At 42.3% G+C, this 22,294-nt stretch overlaps 1 protein-coding gene across 1 annotated transcript in view; it reads right to left on the reverse strand.

The window, feature by feature from the left end:
* lrrc74b (leucine rich repeat containing 74B) overlaps positions 1–22,294 on the reverse strand; it is a 150,942-nt gene that overhangs the window by 51,099 nt on the left and 77,549 nt on the right. The window contains exons 6-9 of the mRNA XM_072247581.1: positions 20,109–20,218; positions 9,165–9,280; positions 6,844–6,922; positions 5,791–5,886 (exon numbers count right to left, since the gene is read on the reverse strand). Coding sequence (XP_072103682.1) covers positions 5,791–5,886; positions 6,844–6,922; positions 9,165–9,280; positions 20,109–20,218 — 401 coding nt within the window. The remainder of the gene's footprint in view (positions 1–5,790; positions 5,887–6,843; positions 6,923–9,164; positions 9,281–20,108; positions 20,219–22,294) is intronic.

Raw genomic sequence — 22,294 nt, forward strand, 5'->3', positions numbered from 1 at the left:
GCTGGAAAAATCAGCGTGTGCGCAGCCCTCCGGTGAAAATGATATCGTATCCGTTAAATAGGGGCCGTGGACAATTCTGATTTGATGGAGTCAGCTGTGAAAGCACAGAGGAACATCTGGAAAAATTTCTAAAACGCTCGTTCGCTGCTGTCGTTACTGCGTGGTCGGGAATCTTTCGGAGGGAAGGCCTCAAAATCCCCGGCCTTGCCTGCTGTTGGCGACCGAGGAGGAGGTCGAATCGCTCGGATAGAGATGGCGCTCAGTACTCGGTGTTGGAGAGCTGATCAGAGCTCAAAGTTTTCGGATGACTCAGAGTCGGACCGTGGTCAGGTATGGCAGGGAGAGTTTTTCTTCCTTCTCCTGTCTGCGTGAGATGTGGGACATTTGAGAGACTTTGAACTTTTACTGTGCTCATGGACTTCTTCATCAAGTTATGGTATTGTTGCACTGTTGTAACTATATGTTATAATTATGTGGTTTTGTTAGTTTTTTTCAGTCCTGGTCTGTCCTGTGTTTTGTGATATCACACCAGAGGAAATATTGTATCATTTCTTAATGCATACATTACTAAATGACAATGAAAGAGGACTGCGTGTCTTCATAATCTAAATGGGCTGAACACTGGCAGATTGAATTTAATGCAGACAACTGCAAAATACACACACACACACACAAAACTCAGGAACACAGCTGGGGTTAGGCAACACCTATGGAGAGGACAACTAGGCTTTTTGGCCCAAAACCACAATGTTATGTTAAGGTTGTATAAGCCGTTGGTGAGGCCTGATTTGAAGTATTGTGTGTAGTTTTGGTCACCTACCTACAGGAAAAATGTAAATAAGGTTGAAAGAGTTCAGAGAAAATTTACAAGGATGTTGCCGGGTTCGGGAGGACCTGAGTTATAAGGAAAGAATGAATAGGTTTGGACTTTATTCCTTGGAATGTAGAAGATTGAGAGGAGATTTGATAGAGGTTTACAAAATTATGAGGGGTATAGATAGAGTAAATTCCAAATAGGCTTTTTCCACTGAGGTTGGGTGGGACTACAACTAGAGGTCATGGATTAAGGGTGAAAGGTTCAAAGTTTAAGGGAAACATGAGAGGAAACTTCTTCACTCAGAGGATTGTGCGAGTGTGAAATGAGCTGCCAGCGTAAGTGGTGCTTGCAGGCCCAATTTCAATGTTTAAGAGAAGTTTAGATAGGTACGTATGTGGATGGTAGGGATATGGAGGGCTATGATCCCAGTGCATGTCGATGGTAGTAAGCAAATGAAATGGTTCGGCATGGACTAGATCGGCCGAAGGGCCTGTTTCTGTCCTGTACTTTTCTATGCAAGGAATGCAAGGAAAGCATCACAAATTCTTGCCCATGTGGATAATTAAACATAATGAGCGTGCATTACTGTGAAATGTGCCAACTCACATCTCAATTTCCTTCCATGCCTGCAGTTCTTAAAGTTACATTGATCAATTGTAACTGTAACTTCTGTGGTGGAGGCAATTTGAAGTTTTGCCTTCATGTTGAGGGGCAAAGTTGGGAGTGAATATCACATGTCTCCACTGAACGATGAGACAGATGTCATTGGAAGTAGGCACCCCAGGGAGTAATCTGATTGATTAAGTCAGTGAAAATATCAGGATTATTGCAGAAGATTTGATGATCATCTTCTGTAGCAGACTGTCTGACAGAGGCAAAAGGACAGGCCCTTCCTCTGACACATGGGGAAGGCCTTTTCCTTCCCTGTTGCACATTGACGTGGCTTCTGAAGTGCATATGAATGCATTACTGTGCAACAATGGCATCAAATCAAATAGAGGATTAGGAAACTACAGCACAGAAACAGGCCCTTTGGCCCACCTACTCCATGCTGAACCATTTAAACTACCTATTCTCATCGACCAGCAAAGGGATCATTGTCCTCCATACAAATATCAATCATGTACCTATCCAAACTTCTCTTGAACATTGAAATCAAGCTTGCATGCACCACTTGCACTATTAGCTTGTTCCACACTCTCATGATCCTCTGAGTAGTTTCCCCTCATGCTCCCCTTAAACTTTTCACCTTTCATCCCTAACCCATGACCCTACTTTCATTTACCTTATCTATACCCCTCATAATTTTCTATATTTCTATCAAATCTCCTTCAATTTTCTACTTTACAAGGAATAAAGTTCTAACCTGTTCAATTTTTCCTTATAACTCAGGTCTCCGGACCCAGCAACTTGCTTATAAATTTTCTCTGTACTCTTTCACCTTATCTACATTTTTCCTCTAGGTAGGTGACCTAAATTGCACACAATACTCCAAATTAGGGCTCAACAATGTCGTATAGAACTTTAACATAACATTCCATCTCCTGTACTCAATACTTTGACTTATAAAGGCCAATGTGCCAAAAGCTTTCTTAACAACCTATATACCTGTGACAACACTTCCAGTGAATTATGGACTTGTATTCCCAGATACCTTTGTTCTACTACACTCTTCAGTGCCCGACCGTTCACTGTGTAAGACCTACCCTGGTTGATCCTACCGAAGTGCAACACCTCCCACTTGTCTGCATTATGTTCCATCTGACATCTTTCAGCCCATTTTTCCATCTGTTCTGGATCCTGCTGCAAGCTATGATAACCTTCCTCGCTGTCCACTGCACCTCTGGGGTGTCATCCGGGGTTCAGATCAGAGGAATTAATTTTAGTTCAAAATGTTGTTACAGGTGTCCCCTGCTTTTTGAACATTTGCTTTACGAAACCTCGCTGTTACAAAGACCTACATTAGTTACCTGTTTTCGCTAACAAAAGGTGTTTTCACTGTTACGAAAAAAGGCAGCGCGCACCCCAAGCAGCCAAGCTCCTCCCCCAGAACTGCATTCTAGCCGGCATTGCTTAAACACGTGCCTGTGGGCATCTGTGCTTTATGTCGATTTATTTTGAGCATCCATTAGCAAGATGAGTTCTAAGGTATCGGAAAAGCCTAAAAGAGCTCATAAGGCTGTTACATAGCGTAAAACTAGACATAATTATAATTAGATCATAATTAGATCATGGTGAACGAAGTAAGGACAAAGTGAGTTTGGCTTGTGGAAGTTGACGAAGATGATGTTGAAGAGGTTTTGGCATTCCATGACCAAGAACTGATAGATGAAGAGCTGATGCAATTGGAAGAGGAAAGGATAACAATCGAAACCGAGTGCATTAGTGAACGAAAGTGAAGTCATCCAGGAACTGAACGTGAAGCAACTGTGTGAGATTTTCGCTGCAATGATTGCAGAAAAGTACGACTTTAATTTTGAAAGGGTACATAGGTTTAGGGCATACTTGCAGGATGGTTTGAGTGCTTACAAAGAACTGTATGATAGAAAAATGTGCGAGGCTCAGCAGTCAAGCAAGCCTTCCACATCAGCCACAGCAGACGACAAACCTCGACCTTCGACATCGAGGCAAGCAGACATAGAAGAAGATGACCTGCCTGCCCTGATGGAAACAGACAACGATGAGATGACATCCCAGTGGTCCCAACCTCCAATACATTGCCGTGAAGAATGCAGCAGTGCAGTGGTAGCCGGGACACACCCAGCACATCTTTAACATAGAACATAGAATAGTACAGCACAGTACAAGCCCTTCGGCCCACAATGTTGTGCCGACCCTCAAACCCTGCCTCCCATATAACCCCCCACCTTAAGTTCCGATTGCGTCGCCTCTGATCTGGGTCGACATTTACGTGCTGGGCAGCACCTAATTAAGTAGCTTGCTTATTTCGGCTTTTTTCTTAAAGATGTGCTGGGTGTGTCCCGGCCACCACTGCACGCTTTGTGGATTGGTATCGGTCGGCAGCCTGGAGGTTGGGGACCACTGCACCACCCCAACCTCCGACAACTCAGCCTAACACACCATCATCAGTGTGCTCAGTGCTGACTTCCCAATTCCGGTAAGTGATACTACACTGTACATACATTCTGTCTAGTTTATATAGGCTGTGTATTTTTATGTGTTATTTGGTATGATTTGGCAGCTTCATAGCTTAAAGGTTACTGGAGAGAGTGTTTCTGCTGAGAACGCTTGCGCCATGTTTCTGCCGAGAGTGCTTGCGTGAGATTTTCGCTACGGTGGACAGTGTGGCAATGATTGTAGAAAGATATTTCTACTTTATATACAGTGGCATACAAAAGTTTGGGCACCCCGATCAAAATTTCTGTTACTGGGATAGCTACGCGAGTAAAAGATGAATTGATTTCCAAAAGGCATAAAGTTAAAGATGACACATTTCTTTAATATTTTAAGCAAGAAAACTTCTTTTATTTCCATCTTTTACAGTTTCAAAATAACAAAAAAGGAAAAGGGCCCGAAGCAAAAGTTTGGGCACTCTGCATGGCAGTACTTAATAACACCCCCTTTGGCAAGTATCACAGATTCTCGATGATGTTTAGGTCAAGGGACTGTGAGGGCCATGGAAAAACCATCAGCTTGTGCCTCTTGAGGTAGTCCATTGTGGATTTTGAGGTGTGTTAAGGATCATTATCCTGTTGTAGAAATGCAACTGCAATATTAGTACTAATTTCGAGCGGACTGGAACATAAAAGCAAAGATGTGATTTTGTGGCTTTATGAGCCATTGTGAACAGTTTTGGGTCCGTTATCTAAGAAGGGATGTGCTGACATGGGAGAGAGTTCAGAGGAGGTTCACAAGAATGATTCTGGGAATGAAAAGGTTATCATATGAAAAGCATTTGATGACTCAGGGTCTGTACTTGCTGGAATTTAGAATTATGATGGGGGATCTCATTGAAACATGTTGAATGTTGAAAGGCCTAGATAGAGTGGATCTGGAGAGGATCTTCCCTATCATGAGTGAATCTTGGACCACAGGGCACAGCCTCAAAATAGAGGGATGTTCATTTTGAATGGTGATGAGGAGGAATTTCTTTAGTGTGGTGAATCTGTGGAATTTTTTGCCACAGACTGCTGTGGAGACCAGGTCATTGGGTGTACTTAAGGCCAAGGTTGATAGGTTTTTGATTAATCAGGGCACAAAAGGTTAAGAGGAGAAGGCAAGAGAATGGTGTTGAAAGGGAAAATTGATCAGCCAGGTGGAGCAGACTCAATGGGCTGAATGGCCTAATTCTGCTCCTATGTCTCATGGTCAACAGGCTCAATAAACTGTTTAGAAAGGCTGGCTCTGCTATAGAGGTCAAACTGGACACACTGGAGGGTGTTGTAGAACAAAAGACCCTATGGAAAATCCTGGCAAATCTGGACATTGTTTCTCACCCTCTGCCTGCCACCTTGGCTGAACAGAGGAACAATTTTAGTGAAAGACTAAGACAACTGTGCTGCTCCAAAGAGCACCATATGAGATCATTCTTACCCTCGGCCTTTAGGCTCTATAATGAGTCAACCTATAACTGGGGAAGTGATGACCCCTTCCTGTTAGACTGCTTGTGGGTAACTTATTTTTTATTCTCGCTAACAAGAGGAAAATGCAGATGCTGGAAATTCAAGCAACACACATAAAAATGCTGGTGAACGCAGCAGGCCAGGCAGCATCTATAGGAAGAGGTACAGTCAACGTTTCGGGCCAAGACCCTTCATCACGAAGGGCCTTGGCCCGAAACGTCGACTGTACCTCTTCCTATAGATGCTGCCCGGCCTTATTTTTTATTCTTTCTACTTCTCTTCTGATATTTATATCTGTGCACTTGTAATGCTACTGTGACACTGTAGCTTCCTTTGGGATCAATAAAGTATCTATCTGTCTAATTGGGTTAAGACCACAACAATACTTACAGAGAAATCCAATGACCTTATGGCACTTTTGGGATTTTCTTTTATAGCCTTCAATATCCCATAGCATCCAGCACTCCGCATAGGATTCCGGGACATCTGTAAGCATTAAACATATGAGCTTAGAGTTGTAGAACTCTACAGCACAGAAGCAGGTCCTTCAGCCCAACCTGACCATGTCAACCAAGTTGCCTAACTGAGATAATCCCATTTCCCTGCATTTGGCCCGTATTCCTTTAAGCCTTCTTTATCCATGTATGTGCCCAAATGTGCTTTAAACATCATAATTGTCTCCATCTCTACCACTTTCCCCAACAGCTCGAACCATATACTTACTACTCTTTATTTGAAAAAGTTGCCCCCCCATTCTCTTTTCTCAGTAAACAAGTACAAGGGGTGATTGATAAGTTTGTGGCCTAAGGTAGAAGGAGTCAATTTTAGAAAACATAGCACATTTATTTTTCAACATAGTCCCCTCCTATATCTACACACTTAGTCCAGCGGTCGTGAAGCATACGGATCTTGGACCTCCAGGAAGTGTCCACAGCAGGGGTGATTGATAGGTTCATGGCCTAAGGTAGAAGGAGATGAGTTATACAGCTCTTGTTACATGCACATGCAGGTCAACTCTTTGAGTGATTCTGCAGAAAGTTTGAAATTAATAATGCATCTCCTTCTACGTTAGGCCACAAACTTATCAATCGCCCCTGATGTTGGAAGTTAATCGTTTTCTGATCAGTCAGGACATCAAAAGATATGGCAAGAAGGCAGGTGTATGGGGTTGAGTTGGATCTAGGTTCAGCCATGATGGAATAGTGGAGCACGCTTGATGGGCTGAATGGCCTAATTCTGTTCCTATGTCTTATGGTCTTATGGATCTGCTGTGTTCCTCCAGCATTTTGTGTGCTGTGTTTTGTGTTGCATAGAAGGCAGTCTAGCTGTTCAATTCCCAGGAAAGGTTTCTTCAAACTATAATTAATTATTTGATGTAGTGATTGGGACAGCTGTACTATAATGGGACATTTGATTAACATACCTGCTGAGTATCATACTTACATTAAGCCCAATTAGCGTGATATTAACTTTTAATCCCAAAGATAACAATACAGCTCCTTCTGCAGAAATACGATTGTTACTATAAGACCAAAAACAAAATTAGAAATTTTGGATCAGTATCAAGAAGAGCTTAGAATGTTTTGTTGGACAAACCTTTCCACTAAGACTTCACCAATATACATTCTTTATGTTATTTATGACTTCTTCACAAACATTAACCTTAACTTTTGTTTTACATTTTACCAGTTACATCAATGGATCACACTGTTATCTTTGAGTCACAACATTATAATTTTAAACCCGTCTAAGATTGTATTGCTAAAGTACATACTCTGAGAATTTAAAATGTTAATGGTTATGTATAAATTGTATATTTTAGTGGATTTTAAAGTTTCCATTCGTATTCTCCTAGTACTGTCCTAGAGACTGTCTTGTCTCTCTTTCTCTTCACCATTTACACCTCGGACTTCAACTACTGCATAGAGTCTTGTCATCTTCAGAAGTTTTCGGATGACTCTGCCATAGTTGGATGCATCTGCAAGGGAGATGAGGCTGAGTACAGGGCTACGGTAGGAAACTTTGTCACATGGTGTGAGCAGAATTATCTGCAGCTTAATGTGAAAAAGACTAAGGAGCTGGTGGTAGACCTGAGGAGAGCTAAGGTACCGGTGATCCCTGTTTCCATCCAGGGGGTCAGTGTGGACATGGTGGAGGATTACAAATACCTGGGGATACGAATTGACAATAAACTGGACTGGTCAAAGAACACTGAGGCTGTCTACAAGAAGGGTCAGAGCCGTCTCTATTTCCTGAGAAGACTGAGGTCCTTTAACATCTGCCGGACGATGCTGAGGATGTTCTACGAGTCTGTGGTGGCCAGTGCTATCATGTTTGCTGTTGTGTGCTGGGGCAGCAGGCTGAGGGTGGCAGACACCAACAGAATCAACAAACTCATTCGTAAGGCCAGTGATGTTGTGGGGATGGAACTGGAGTCTCTCACGGTGGTGTCTGAAAAGAGGATGCCATCTAAGTTGCATGCCATCTTGGACAATGTCTCCCATCCACTGCATAATGTACTGGGTGGGCACAGGAGTACATTCAGCCAGAGACTCATTCCACCGAGATGCAACACAGAGCGTCATAGGAAGTCATTCCTGCCTGTGGCCATCAAACATTACAACTCCTCCCTTGGAGGGTCAGACACCCTGAGCCAATAGGCTGGTCCTGGACTTATTTCATAATTTACTGGCATAATTTACATATTACTATTTAACTATTTATGGTTCTATTACTATTTATTATTTATGGTGCAACTGTAACAAAAACCAATTTCCCCCGGGAACAATAAAGTATGACTATGACTAAGTTAAATTTAGTTGAAGAAAAAGAAAGTAAAACTACTATCAATAATGGAGACAAAATTACCAGACTGCTGAAGGAAAACACTTGATTCATCACTGTCTTTCAGGGAAGTAAATTCTACCTGGTCTGATCTAAAGGTGACTCCAGACCACCAATATAAGTGCCTCTGGAATGGCCTGAAAAGTCACTCAGTTTAAGGGTGCAAACACAAGGAAACCTGCAGATGCTGGCATGTTTGCGTTTTTAAATTCAATACTGCGAAGCCTCTTCCAGTGATGCCTACACTGAAGAAGTTTATATCTTCTCTTCGACAGGAGTTTAGTGAAACCCTCTTTCACTGCTCCCCATCTATAATTTCTTCAGCCTTTCAACTTTTCAACCACATTTTGACTCAGACTTCTCCTGTCATTTCAGAGCTCCCCCTCCAGCTCCCACTTTCAAATTTCTTACTATCTCTTCTTTCAGTTAGTCCTGACGAAGGGTCTCAGCCCAAAACATCGACTGTACCTCTTCCTATAGATGCTGCCTGGCCTGCAGCGTTCACCAGCATTTTTTGTGTGTGTTGCCTCAGTTTAAGGGTGTTCAGTTTGGACAATAAATAAGGTCCACAGTCAAAATAACAAGAGCTTGTTGGTGTACAGAATCATTTATTCTCTTGCCAATAATTGGTTCTCAAGATATAAGATACCTCCCCTAAACGTGTCTGTCCTAAACATTCACAAGTTGGGTTTATGTTAATGGGCCTTACCGTCCTTGAGAAGATCTAATGAATGGAGTTGGTAAACTCCAAAAATTGGCCTTGAAGTCTACCCTGCAGTTTTCGTTTTTTAAAAATTTGAATTCAGTTCTTGCACATTAGTAATTATTTGAGAAAACTATTTCAATAATGAATATTAATAATGTTCTTGAACTAAGCCACTATAGTAAGATAAACTGTAAGAATCCAAACACTGTTATACCTGATATTTAGATGCTCAAGCACATTGTTAACTTTCAGTGTTTCACCTAGAGCTTTGGCTCCCTCATTCCCAAATCCATTATAGGACAAATCCAGTACTCTCAGAAAAATATTATCCTGCAGGAGAGAAAATAGACTGCAATCAACTGCCATTCTAATGGAAGCCCTTGTAAATCTTGAGTACATTAATTTCTGGATCAGATTATAGTCTAAATAAAAAATAATAATCTGCTACAATGTTAAGATAGCTTTAACTCTGCCCTAATTTTAAGCTACGCACCTAAACGTTAATGATATAAAAGTAATATTGTCCTTAACCAAGGAATAAATAAAACATCTGGAAGTAAAATATATCATAAAAATGAATTCCACATTTCATAATTCCTTACAACATAGATGGAGAGACATTGGTCCATCAAGTTGGCTCCTGGGCTGGACTGGAACCAATGTCCTAGGGGGAGCATTTGCTACTGTTGTTCAGGACGATTTAAACTAATGTGGCAGGGGGATGGGAACAAGTGCAGAGAGACACAGGGGTGTAAAATGAGGGTAGAAGGAAAAAAGTAGTAAGGTGAAAAGTTGGGATCACAGAGACATGACTCCAGGGTGACCAAGGATGGGAGCTCAACATTCAGGGATATTCAATATTCAGGAGGGATAGATATGAAAGAAAAGGAGGTGGGGTGGCATTGCTGGTTAGAGAGGAGATTAATGCAATAGAAGGAAAGGACATTAGCCGGGAGAATATGGAATCGATATGGGTAGAGCTGCACAACACTAAGGGGCAGAAAACGCTGATGGGAGTTGTGTACAGGCTACCTAACAGTAGCAGTGAGGTTGGGGATGGCATTAAACAGGAAATTAGAAATGCGTGCAATAAAGGAATAGCAGTTATAATGGGTGACTTCAATCTACAAATAGATTGGGTGAACCCAATTGGTAAGGGTGCTGAGGAAGAGGATTCCTTGGAATGTATGTGGGATGGTTTTTTGAACCAACATGTTGAGGAACCAACTAGAAAGCAGGCCAATACTGGGTATTGAGCAATGAGGAAGGGTTAGTTAGCAACCTTGTCGTGCGAGGCCCCTTGGGTAAGAGTGACCATAATATGGTGGAATTCTTCATTAAGATGGAGAGTGATATAGTTAATTCAGTAACAAAAGTGCTGAACTTAAAGAAGGGTAACTTTGAAAGTATGAGACGTGAAGTAGCTAAGATAGACTGGCAAATGATACTTAAAGGGTTGACGGTGGATGGCAAGCATTTAAGGATCGCATGGATGAACTACAACAATTGTTCATCCCAGTTTGGCAAAAGAATAAACCAGAGAAGGTAGTGGATCCGTGGCTGACAAGGGAAGTTAGGGATAGTATCAATTCCAAAGAAGAAACATACAAATTAGCCAGAAAAAGTGGCACACCTGAGGACTGGGAGAAATTCAGAGTCCAGCAGAGGAGGACAAAAGGCTTAATTAGGAAAGGGAAAAAAGATTATGAGAGAAAGCTGGCAGGAACCATAAAAACGGACTGTAAAAGCTTTTATAGATATGTGAAAAGAAAAAAATTGGTTAAGACAAATGTGGGTCCCTTACAGTCAGAAACAGGTGAATTGATCACGGGGAACAAGGACATGGCAGGCCAATTGAATAACTACTTTGGTTCTGTCTTCACTAAAGAGGACATAAATAATGTTCCAGAAATAATAGGGGACAGAGGGTCCAGTGAGATGGAGAAACTGAGGGAAATACATGTTAGTAGGGAAGTGGTGTTAGGTAAATTGAAGGGATTAAAGGCAGATAAAGCCCTAGGGCCAGATGGTCTGCATTCCAGAGTGCTTAAGGAAGTAGCCCAAGAAATAGTTGATGCATTAGTGATAATTTTTCAAAACTCTTTAGATTCTGGACTAGTTCCTGAGGATTGGAGGGTGGCTAATGTAACCCTGCTTTTTGAAAAAGGAGGGAGAGAGAAGCCAGGGAATTATAGACTGGTTAGCCTGACATTGGTGGTGGGGAAACTGCTGGAGTCAGTTATCAAAGATGTGATAACAGCACATTTGGAAAGCGGTGAAATCATCGGACAAAGTCAGCATGGATTTGTGAAAGGAAAATCATGTCTGACGAATCTCATTGAATTTTTTGAGGATGTAACTAGTAGAGTGGATAGGGGAGAACCAGTGGATGTAGTATACTTGGATTTTCAAAAGGCTTTTGACAAGGTCCCACACAGGAGATTAGTGTGCAAACTTAAAGCACACGGTATTCGGGGTAAGGTATTGATGTGGATAGAGAATTGGTTGGCAGACAGGAAGCAAAGAGTGGGAATAAACGGGACCTTTTCAGAATGGCAGGCGGTGACTAGTGGGGTACCACAAGGCTCAGTGCTGGGACCCCAGTTGTTTACAATATATATTAATGACTTAGACGAGGGAATTAAATGCAGCATTTCCATGTTTACGGATGACACGAAGCTGGGCAGCAGTGTTAGCTGTGAGGAGGATGCTAAGAGGATGCAGGGTGATTTGGACAGGTTAGGTGAGTGGGCAAATTCATGGCAGATGCAATTTAATGTGGATAAATGTGAGGTTATCCACTTTGGTGGCAAGAACAGGAAAACAGATTATTATCTGAATAGTGGCCGATTAGGAAAAGGGGAGGTGCAACGAGACCTGGGTGTCATTGAAAGTGGAAATGCAGGTACAGCAGGCAGTGAAAAAGGTGAATGGTATGCTGGCATTCACAGCAAGAGGATTCGAGTACAGGAGCAGGGAGGTACTACTGCAGTTGTACAAGGCCTTAGTGAGACCACACCTAGAGTATTGTGTGCAGTTTTGGTCCCCTAATCTGAGGAAAGACATTCTTGCCATAGAGGGAGTACAAAGAAGGTTCACCAGATTGATTCCTTGGATGGCAGAACTTCCATATGATGAAAGACTGGATTGACTAGGCTTATATTCTGGAATTTAGAAGATTGAAGGGGGATCTTATTGAAACGTATAAAATTCTAAAGGGATTGGACAGGCTAGATGTGGAAGATTGTTCCTAATGTTGGGGAAGTCCAGAACGAGGGGTCACAGTTTGAGGATAAAGGGGAAGCCTTTTAGGACCGAGATGAGGAAAAACTTCTTCACACAGAGAGTGGTGAATCTGTGGAATTCTCTGCCACAGGAAACAGTTGACGCCAGTTCATTGGCTATATCTAAGAGGGAGTTAGATATGGCCCTTATGGCTAAAGGGATCAGGGGGTATGGAGAGAAGGCAGGTACAGGATTCTGAGTTGGATGATCAGCCATGATCATACTGAATGGCGGTGCAGGCTCGAAAGGCCGAATGGCCTACTCCTGCACCTATATTCTATGTCTCTATGGCTCACAGAGCAATCTTATCCTCCCATTAACTCTTTTCTGTAGCTTATTCTCCTGATGTTGCCATCAATGGCTCCCAAATTCTGTGATACACCTATTTACCAAGTAAAACCAATTAATCAACCAACCTGTAGATCTCGGAGATATGACTGCAAAATGGAGCTCTTTAGAGAAACTTACGCAGTCTGGGGAAGAATGTGCATACTCCACAGAGACAGTAGCTAAGATCAGGACTGAAGCTGGGGCTCTAATGCTGTGTGGGAGCAGCTCTAGTGGCCGTGCCACTGTGCCACCCCTTCTCAGAGGTAATTTCAAAGCAGAAAATCTTGTTTGATGAATCCTTTGAAGATTTTTGAAGAAATGGCGAAGAGAGTACACAATGGTAATGTAATTGTAATTTATGAAGGTTCTTACACAGCTTTGATAACGTACCCTTCAATATTCTAATGATTAGTGTTAAAGAATGTGGAATCAGGGATGCAGCAGAATAGACTGCTGTCTCCAAGACAAAGTACAGGGTGGGGTCATTGAAATAATGGAAGATCTTAATACAGAGAATATAGAATGTTTCCATGTGGGAATGGGCATAAATGGAGAGCATCAATATAAGATCATCATCAAGAAGTCCAATAAGAAGTTCAGAAGAAGGATAGAAAATAGGAGCAGGAGCAGTCTATAAGATAGAGGAGCAGAATTAGGCTATTCAGCCCATCAAGTCTGCTCTGCCATTCCACCATTGCTGATCCCAGATCCCACTCAACCACATACATCTACCTTCTCATCATATCCTTTCATGCCCTGAACGATCAGGAAACCATTAGCTTCCACTTTAAATATACCATCAGACTTGGCCTCCATTGCGGTCTATGGCAGAGCATTCCACATATTTACTACACTCTCGCTAAAAAAATTCCTCCTTTTCTCTGTTCCAAAGGGTCATCCCTCAATTTTAAGGCTGTGCCCTTTAGTTCTGGATACCTCCACCAAAGGAAACATCTTCTCCACATCCACCTTATCCAATCTTTTCAACATTTGGTAGGTTTCAACGAGAACCCCCTGCATTCTTCTGAATTCCAGTGGGTACAGGCCCAAAGCTGCCAAATGCTTCTCATATATTAAACCCTCCATTCCTTGAATCATCCCCGTGAACCTCCTCTGGACTCTCTCCAATGACAACACATCCTGTCTGAGATACCACATCCTGTCTGAGATTGGTGCACATCGGTACTAATGACATAGCAAGGAAGAGTGAAGAGGTCCTGGACAGTGAGTATAGAGAGCTTGGTGGGAAGTTGAAAAGCAGGACCTCAAGGGTGGTAATCTCAGGATTGCTACCTGTGCTAGGTGCCAGTGAGGGTAGGAATAGGATGCTCTGGAGGAGGAACAAGTGGCTGAGGAACTGGTGTAGGGGGCAGGGTTTCAGATTTCAGGATCATTGGGACCTCTTCTGGGGCAGGTGGGACCTGTACAAGAGAGACGGGTTACACTTGAACCACAGGGAGACCAATATCCTTTCAGGGAGGTTTGTTAGTGCTATTGGGGAGGCTTTAAACTAGATTTGCATGGGGATGGGAACCGGAGTGTCAGAGCTGACACTGTGCCTGGGGTGAAAATAAATAATGTTGAAAGTTTAAGCAAATCCGCCGATAGAAAGGTTGTGAGTGGTGGTAAAAATCTTCTGAGGTGTATATATTTCAATGCTAGGAGTATTGCGGGGAAGGCGGATGAGTTGAGGGCGTGGATTGACACGTGGAATTATGATGTTGTAGCAATTAGTGAAACTTGGCTACAGGAGGGGCAGGACTGGCAGCTTAATATTCCGGGGTTCCGATGTTTCAGATGTGATCGAGGCAGAGGAATGAAAGGTGGGGGAGTAGCATTGCTTGTTAGGGAAAATATTACAGCAGTGCTCAGGCAGGACAGATTAGAGGGCTTGTCTACTGAGTCCTTATGGGTGGAGCTGAGAAACAGGAAAGGTATGGCCACATTAGTGGGATTGTATTACAGACCATCCAATAGTCAACGAGACTTGGAAGAGCAAATCTGCAGAGAGATAGCAGGCAACTGCAGGAAACATAAAGTTGTGGTGGTAGGGGATTTTAATTTTCCATACATTGATTAGGACTCCCATACTGTTAGGGGTCTAGATGGTTTAGAGTTTGTAAAATGTGTTCAGGAAAGTTTTCTAAATCAATATATAGAGGGACCAACTAGAGGGGATGCAATATTGAATCTCCTGTTAGGAAACGAATTAGGGCCAGTGACAGAAATCTGTGTAGGGGAGCACTTTGGTTCCAGTGATCATAACACCATTAGTTTCAATTTTATCATGGACAAGGATAGATCTGGTCCTAGGGTTGAGGTTCTGAACTGGAAGAAGGCCAAATTTGAAGAAATGAGAAAGGATCTAAAAAGCGTGGATTGGAACAGGTTGTTCTCTGGCAAAGATGTGATTGGTAGGTGGGAAGCCTTCAAAGGGGATATTTTGAGAGTGCAGAGTTTGTATGTTCCTGTCAGGATTAAAGGCAAATTGAATAGGAATAAGGAACCTTGGTTCTCAAGGGATATTGCAACTCTGATAAAGAAGAAGAGGGAGTTGTATGAAATGTATAGGAAACAGGGGGTAAATCAGGTGCTTGAGGAGTATAAAGAGTGCAAGAAAATACTTAAGAAAGAAATCAGGAGGGCTAAAAGAAGACATGAGGTTGCCTTGGCAGTCAAAGTGAAGGATAATCTAAAGAGCTTTTACAAGTATATTAAGAGCAAAAGGATTGTAAGGGATAAAATTGGTCCTCTTGAAGATCAGAGTGGTCGGCTTTGTGCGGAACCAAAGGAAATGGGGGAGATCTTAAATAGGTTTTTTGCGTCTGTATTTACTAAGGAAGCTGGCATGAAATCTATGGAATTGAGGGAATCAAGTAGTGAGACCATGGAAACTGTACAGATTGAAAAGGAGGAGGTGATTGCTGTCTTGAGGAAAATTAAAGTGGATAAATCCCCGGGACCTGACAGAGTGTTCCCTCAGACCTTGAAGGAAACTAGTGTTGAAACTGCAGGGACCCTGGCAGAAAAATTTAAAATGTCGCTGTCTACAGGTGAAGTGCCGGAGAATTGGAGAGTTACTCATGTTGTTCCGTTGTTTAAAAGAGGATCGAAAAGTAATCCAGGAAATTATAGGCCGGTGAGTTTAACGTTAGTAGTAGGTAAGTTATTGGAGGGAGTACTAAGAGACAGAATCTACAAGCATTTGGATAGACAGGGGCTTATTAGGGAGAGTCAACATGGCTTTGTGCGTGGTAGGTCATGTTTGACCAATCTGTTGGAGTTTTTCGAGGAGGTTACCAGGAAAGTGGATGAAGGGAAGGCAGTGGATATTGTCTGCATGGACTTCAGTAAGGCCTTTGACAAGGTCCCGCATGGGAAGTTAGTTATGAAAATTCAGTCACTAGGTATACATGGAGAGGTGGTAAATTGGATTAGACATTGGCTCGATGGAAGAAGCCAGAGGGTGGTGGTAGAGAATTGCTTCTCTGAGTGGAGGCCTGTGACTAGTGGTGTGCCACAGGGATCAGTGCTGGGTCCATTGTTATTTGTCATCTATATCAATGATCTGGATGATAATGTGGTAAATTGGATCAGCAAGTTTGCTGATGATACAAAGATTGGAGGTGTAGTAGACAGTGAGAAAGGTTTTCAGAGCCTGCAGAGGGACTTGGACCAGCTGGAAAAATGGGCTGAAAAATGGCAGATGGAGTTTAATACTGACAAGTGTGAGGTATTGCACGTTGGAAGGACAAACCAATGTAGAACATACAGGGTTAATGGTAAGGCACTGAGGAGTGCAGTGGAACAGAGGGATCTGGGAATACAGATACAAAATTCCCTAAAAGTGTCGTCACAGGTAGATAGGGTCGTAAAGAGAGCTTTTGGTACATTGGCCTTTATTAATTGAAGAATTGAGTATAAGAGCTGGAATGTTATGATGAGGTTGTATGAGGCATTGGTGAGGCCGAATCTGGAGTATTGTGTTCAGTTTTGGTCACCAAATTACAGGAAGGATATAAATAAGGTTGAAAGAGTGCAGAGAAGGTTTACAAGGATGTTGCCGGGACTTGAGAAACTCAGTTACAGAGAAAAGTTGAATAGGTTAGGACTTTATTCCCTGGAGCGTAGAAGAATGAGGGGAGATTTGATAGAGGTATATAAAATTATGATGAGTATAGATAGAGTGAATGCAAGCAGGCTTTTTCCACTGAGGCAAGGGGAGAAAAAAACCAGAGGACATGGGTTAAGGGTGAGGGGAGAAAAGTTTAACGGGAACATTAGTGGGGGCTTCTTCACACAGAGAGTGGTGGGAGTATGGAATGAGCTGCCAGACGAGGTGGTAAATGCGGGTTCTTTTTTAACATTTAAGAATAAATTGGACAGATACATGGATGGGAGGTGTATGGAAGGATATGGTCCATGTGCAGGTCAGTGGGACTGAGCAGAAAATGGTTCAGCACAGCCAAGAAGGGCCAAAGGGCCTGTTTCTGTGCTGTAGTTTCTATGGTTCTATATGGGGTGCAACACTGTTGGCAATACTCCAAGTGCGGCCTGACTAGTGTCTGATAAACCCTCAGCATTATCTCCTTGCTTTTATATTCTATGCCCCTTGAAGTAAATGCCAACATTGCATTGGCCTTCTTTACCACAGACTCAACCTGTAAATTAACCTTCTGGGAGTCTTGCACAAGGACTCTTAAGTCTCTCTGCACCTCTTAAGTTTGAATTTTCTCCCCAAGGTACCCATTAAGGTCATCTGCCATTTATTTTTCCCCATTACTCCCTCACTAGCATCATTTTCCAGTGGTCCAATATCAGCTCTCACCTCCCTTGTACTCTTTAGAAAACTGATAAAAACTGTTCATATCTTTCTTTGTATGACTGGTTAGTTTGGCCTCATTTTCATCCTTTCCCTTCTTGTAGCTGTTTTAGTTGTCTTGTTGGATTTTAAAAGCTTCCCAATCATCCAACTTCACACTCACTTTTGTGACCTTATATGTCCTTTCCTTGGCTTTTAAGCGGTCCTTAACTTCCATAGTCCTTGTCAGCTATAGTTGCCTACCCCTGCCATTTCAGAACAACTTCTTCTGTGGGACAAATCTATCCTGCACCTTGTAAACTATTCCCATTAACCAGCCATCTCTGCTCTGCCGTCATCCCCACCAGTAACCTCCTCCAATCCACCTGGGCAAGTTCCATACTAATGCCTCTGTCATTCCCTTTATTCCATTGCAATACTGATACATGTGAGTTATACTTCTCCCTCTCAAATTGCAGTATAAATTCAATCATATGTGGAAACCATAGAAAGGGTGCAGAGAAGATTTACAAGGATGTTGTCTGGATTGGTGAACATGCCTTATGAGAATAGGTTGAGTGAACTCGGCTTTTTCTCCTTGGAGCGACAGAGGATGAGAGGTGACCTGATAGAGGTGTATAAGATGATGAGAAGCATTGATCATGTGGATAGTCAGAGGCTATTCCCAGGGCTGAAATGTCTAGCACGAGACTACACAGTTTTAAGATGCTTGGAAGTAGGTACAGAGGAGTGGTGAGTGCGTGGAATGGGCTGCCAGCAATGGTGTTGGAGGCGGATACGATAGGGTCTTTTAAGAGACTCCTGGACAGGTACATGGAGCTCAGGAAAATATAGAGCTATGGGTAACCCCACATAATTTCTAAGATAAGGACATGTTTGGCTTTGTGGACCAAAGGGCCTGTATTGTGCTGTACGTTTTCTATGTTTCCATGTTTCTATATCATGATCACTACCTCCTAAGGGCTCCTTTACATTAAGGTCCCTAAAAAGATCTGGGTTATTACACAACACCCAATCTCAGATAGCCTTTCCCCAGGTGAGTGCTATTGCTATTACAAAGGAAGAAGTGCTAGGCAAACTGAAAGGTCTTAAGGTGGATAATTCACCTGGACCAGGTGGACAACATCCCAGAGTACTAAGAAAGGTTGCTGAAGAGATAACAGATGCATTGGTCATGATCTTTCAAGAATCACTTGATTCTGGCATGGTCTCGAAGGACTGGAAGATTGCAAATGTCACTCCACTCTTTAAGAAGTGAGGAAGGCAAAAGGAAGGAAATCATAGGCCAGTTAGCCTAACCTCAGTGGTTGGAAAAGTGTTGGAGTCTATTATTAAGGATGCGGTTTCAGGGTACTTGGAGACTAATGATAAAATAAGTTAAAGTCAGCATGGTTTCTGTAAAGGGAAATTTTGCCTGACAAATCTGTTAAGAGTCCTTCAAAGAAGTAACAAGCAGGGTGGACAAAGGAGAGGCAGTGGATGTCATTTACTTGGATTTTCAGAAAGCACTTGATAAGGTGCCACACATGAGGCTGATTAACAAGAAAAAATCCTATGGCATTACAGGAATGATACTGTCATTGATAGAGGAATGGCTGTCAGGCACGAGGCAGCGAGTGGGAATAAAAAGGGCTTTTTCTGGTTGGTTGCCGCCAGTGATTAGTGGTGTTCTTCAGGTGTCAGTATTGGGACCACTACTTTTCACATTGTTTGTCAATGATTTGGATAGTGGAATCGATAGCTTTGTGGCAAAGCTTGTGGATGAGACGTAGATAAGTGGAAGGGTAGGTTCTGCTGAGGAAACAATGCGATTGCAGCAAGACTTAGACAAGTTGGAAGAATGGGCAAAAAAGTAGCAGACAGATGGAATACAGTGTTGGGAAATGTATGATTATGCATTTTGCTGAAAGGAACAATGGTGCAAACTATTATCTAAATGGGGAGAAGGTTCAAACATCAGAGATGCAGAGGGACTTAGGAGTCCTTGTACGAGACTCCCAAGAGGTTAATTTACAGATTGAGACTGTGGTAAAGAAAGCAAATGCAATGTTGGTATTTATTTCAAGGAGAATAGAATATAAAGGCAAGTAGATAATGCTGAGACTTTATAAGACACTAATCAGGCTGCACATGGGAGTATTGTCAACAGTTTCGGGCCCCATCTCACAGAAAGGATGTGTTGTCATTGGAGAGAGTCCAGGGAGGTTCACGAGGATGATTCCGGGAATGGAGTGTTTAACATATGAAGAGCATTTGCCAGCTTTGGGCCTGTACTCACTGGAATTTAGAAGAATGCGGGGAGATCTCATTGAAACATACTGAATGTTGAAAGGATTTTTTTTTAGCGAGAGTAGCAAATCTGTGGAATGCTCTGCCATAGACTGCAATAGAGGCCAAGTCTATTTAAGTATATTTAAGGTGGAAGTCGATCATTTCCTGATCAGTCAGGGAATCAAAGGATATGGCGAGAAGGCAGGTGTATGGGGTTGAGTGGGATCTGGGATCAGCCGTGATGGAATGGCAGAGCAAACTCAATTGGCTGAATAGCCTAATTCCACTCCTAGTTTGTGTGGTTTTATGGTCTACTCCACTATTCAATATAACCATGACTTCATGCTCCAGGGCCTCTTCCCATATCTCTTGATTCTGTAGCATTAAGACTATTTATCCTCTTCTAGAACATATTTAAAGACTAACAGTCTACAACCTTGCAGTACCTACCCTGAGGCCTTCTGTTATTCCAATGCATCCCTTGCCTCGCAGGTGGTTCCAACTTAAGTTTAGTTCCTTCAGACCAGCATTTTCTGCAATAGCATTTCCCAGCTCATTTCCTTATAAAATAAGTTAGTAAAGTGAGATAACTTAGTTAAACCAAATAATATGCTTTTTCAGGCAATGTACATGAACATCATCCTTGGAGTCATTCTTTTCCATCTCTTCTACACTGTCCAAAACCTCTATGTCCTTCCCAAAGTATGTCTGCCATGGTTGGATACAATGGACTGGACTATGTTGGCTATCACCAGTGACATCAATGCACAAGCTGTTTAATGGAAGTTCAGATATTTTCAAGAGGATTGGAAAGCCGAATCTGCCAGCAGTAAAATCCAGTCTTGCTGGGTTATTCTGGAACCATGTTGGGAAATCACCTCTCAAGCATTGCACTGTCAGCATTAGAAACAAAACCTTGTTGAGGTTTGCAACATAAAGTGTAAAAAAAAAATGTAGGGCAGGCTAATTTTTAAAGATTGCTTTTGCATTTGAATGTTCTTACTATTTTATGTCAGGATGTTTAAAACTGATAAAATCACAACTATTACAGCTGGAAAAGCTTTGCTTCTTATTAAAACTTGTCAGGAATACCAATGGGTGGAGGCTTCCTCACTGACTCTTAAGGTCTAAATCACAGTGCTGGATACAGGGATGTGGAAGGCCAATCAGACAGATCCTCTCTCGCTGACAATGGGGCAGTGAAATTGAAATTGACTGATAGTAGCAATTCAAAGTGGGTAGACCTGGCGAACATGATCTAATCCATTCTTCCAATTGATGATGAACTTGTGTTCCGTAAAGAATTAACATCACCATCTGCTTTGCATTCTCTGCCATTGTGGATAAGAATTGGGATACCTTTCCCTTACAGTTTTGTTGGCACTTTAAAGATGTGTACACTGTGATGCTGTATCCTCTTTAATATTCTGATTTTTAATGGGAATTGTCTGTCCTGACTTTGAAATTAAACTATTTGCCTTCTTTTACTGACTTGTTTGGAAAAAGTAGGGGGTTAAAATAACACTAGCACAGCACCTGTGACCCAGGTTCAATTCCTGCCACTGTTTGTGAGCAGTTTGTACGTTCTCCCTGATTGCCTCTGAGTGTTCCGATTTCCTCCCACATTTCAAAGACGTATGGTTTAGTAGGGTAGCATGGGCTCATTGGGCTAGGGGCCTGTTGCCATATTTCAAAGTTCAAAGTTCAAAGTACATTTATTATCAAAGTATTTATACCTTATACAACCTTGAATTTCATCTCCTAACAGGCAGCCACGAAACAAGGAAACCCAAAAGAACCCATAAAAAAAGAAGACAATCAAATACCCAATATGCAGAGAGGAAAAACAGTAACTGCAAGCAAATAACGTTCTGGATTGAAGTCAACAAAGAGAGTCCCATAACTCAGCAAAGTTCAGCGCAGAGCTAAGCCGTGGAGCAGCGAGCTGAACAGACCTGTCCCTCGCCTTGGTCCCCAACACCCTGACCTTTTCAATCTGGTCAGGCGCCTAAATCAACATCCAAACATCGGTTCAATAGCTCTGGTGCCTGGACCCCGCAGCCTCAATTTGCCTTGAAACTGACCATTTTGATTTGACCCTGCATACAAGTCTCTGTCCAAACATAGTGTTCAGTCGAATCGGTACACTCTAGTGCCCAAACTTCCTCACCTCGATTCAGCTTTTGGCACAACACTTAAATTGATCGAACTTTGGTCTTCCTTACTCTCAGTGACGGGCCTGCTGCCTTGGTTCTGGCACACTGAATTGCCTTCAAGACCAAAGGGAAGTTACAGACTTGCGATAATCATTTGCCAGAGAAGTGTGGTTAACAAAGTATGTAGTTGTTTTTCTTAGTTCGTTAGCCACCAGCCAGAAGTTGCTGAAGTTCACCAACACCATCTTAAACCAGCTAAATATGGTTTTTGGTTTTGTGTTTTAGATTCTGTGTTTTTGCTTGTTTTTTTTTGTAGCTGGTGGGGTTGATGTTTTGTTTTCTTTGAAAAGGTCCATGGTTCTTCTTTGTTTCGTGGCTGTCTGTGTAGAAGATGGATCTCAGACCTGTATACTGCATACATACTTTGATAATAAATGTACTTTGAATCTTTGAACAAAAAGTTGTAAACTTGAACTCGAT

Source organism: Mobula birostris, chromosome 31, assembly GCF_030028105.1.
Source record: "Mobula birostris isolate sMobBir1 chromosome 31, sMobBir1.hap1, whole genome shotgun sequence".
Taxonomy (NCBI): Eukaryota; Metazoa; Chordata; class Chondrichthyes; order Myliobatiformes; family Myliobatidae; genus Mobula; species Mobula birostris.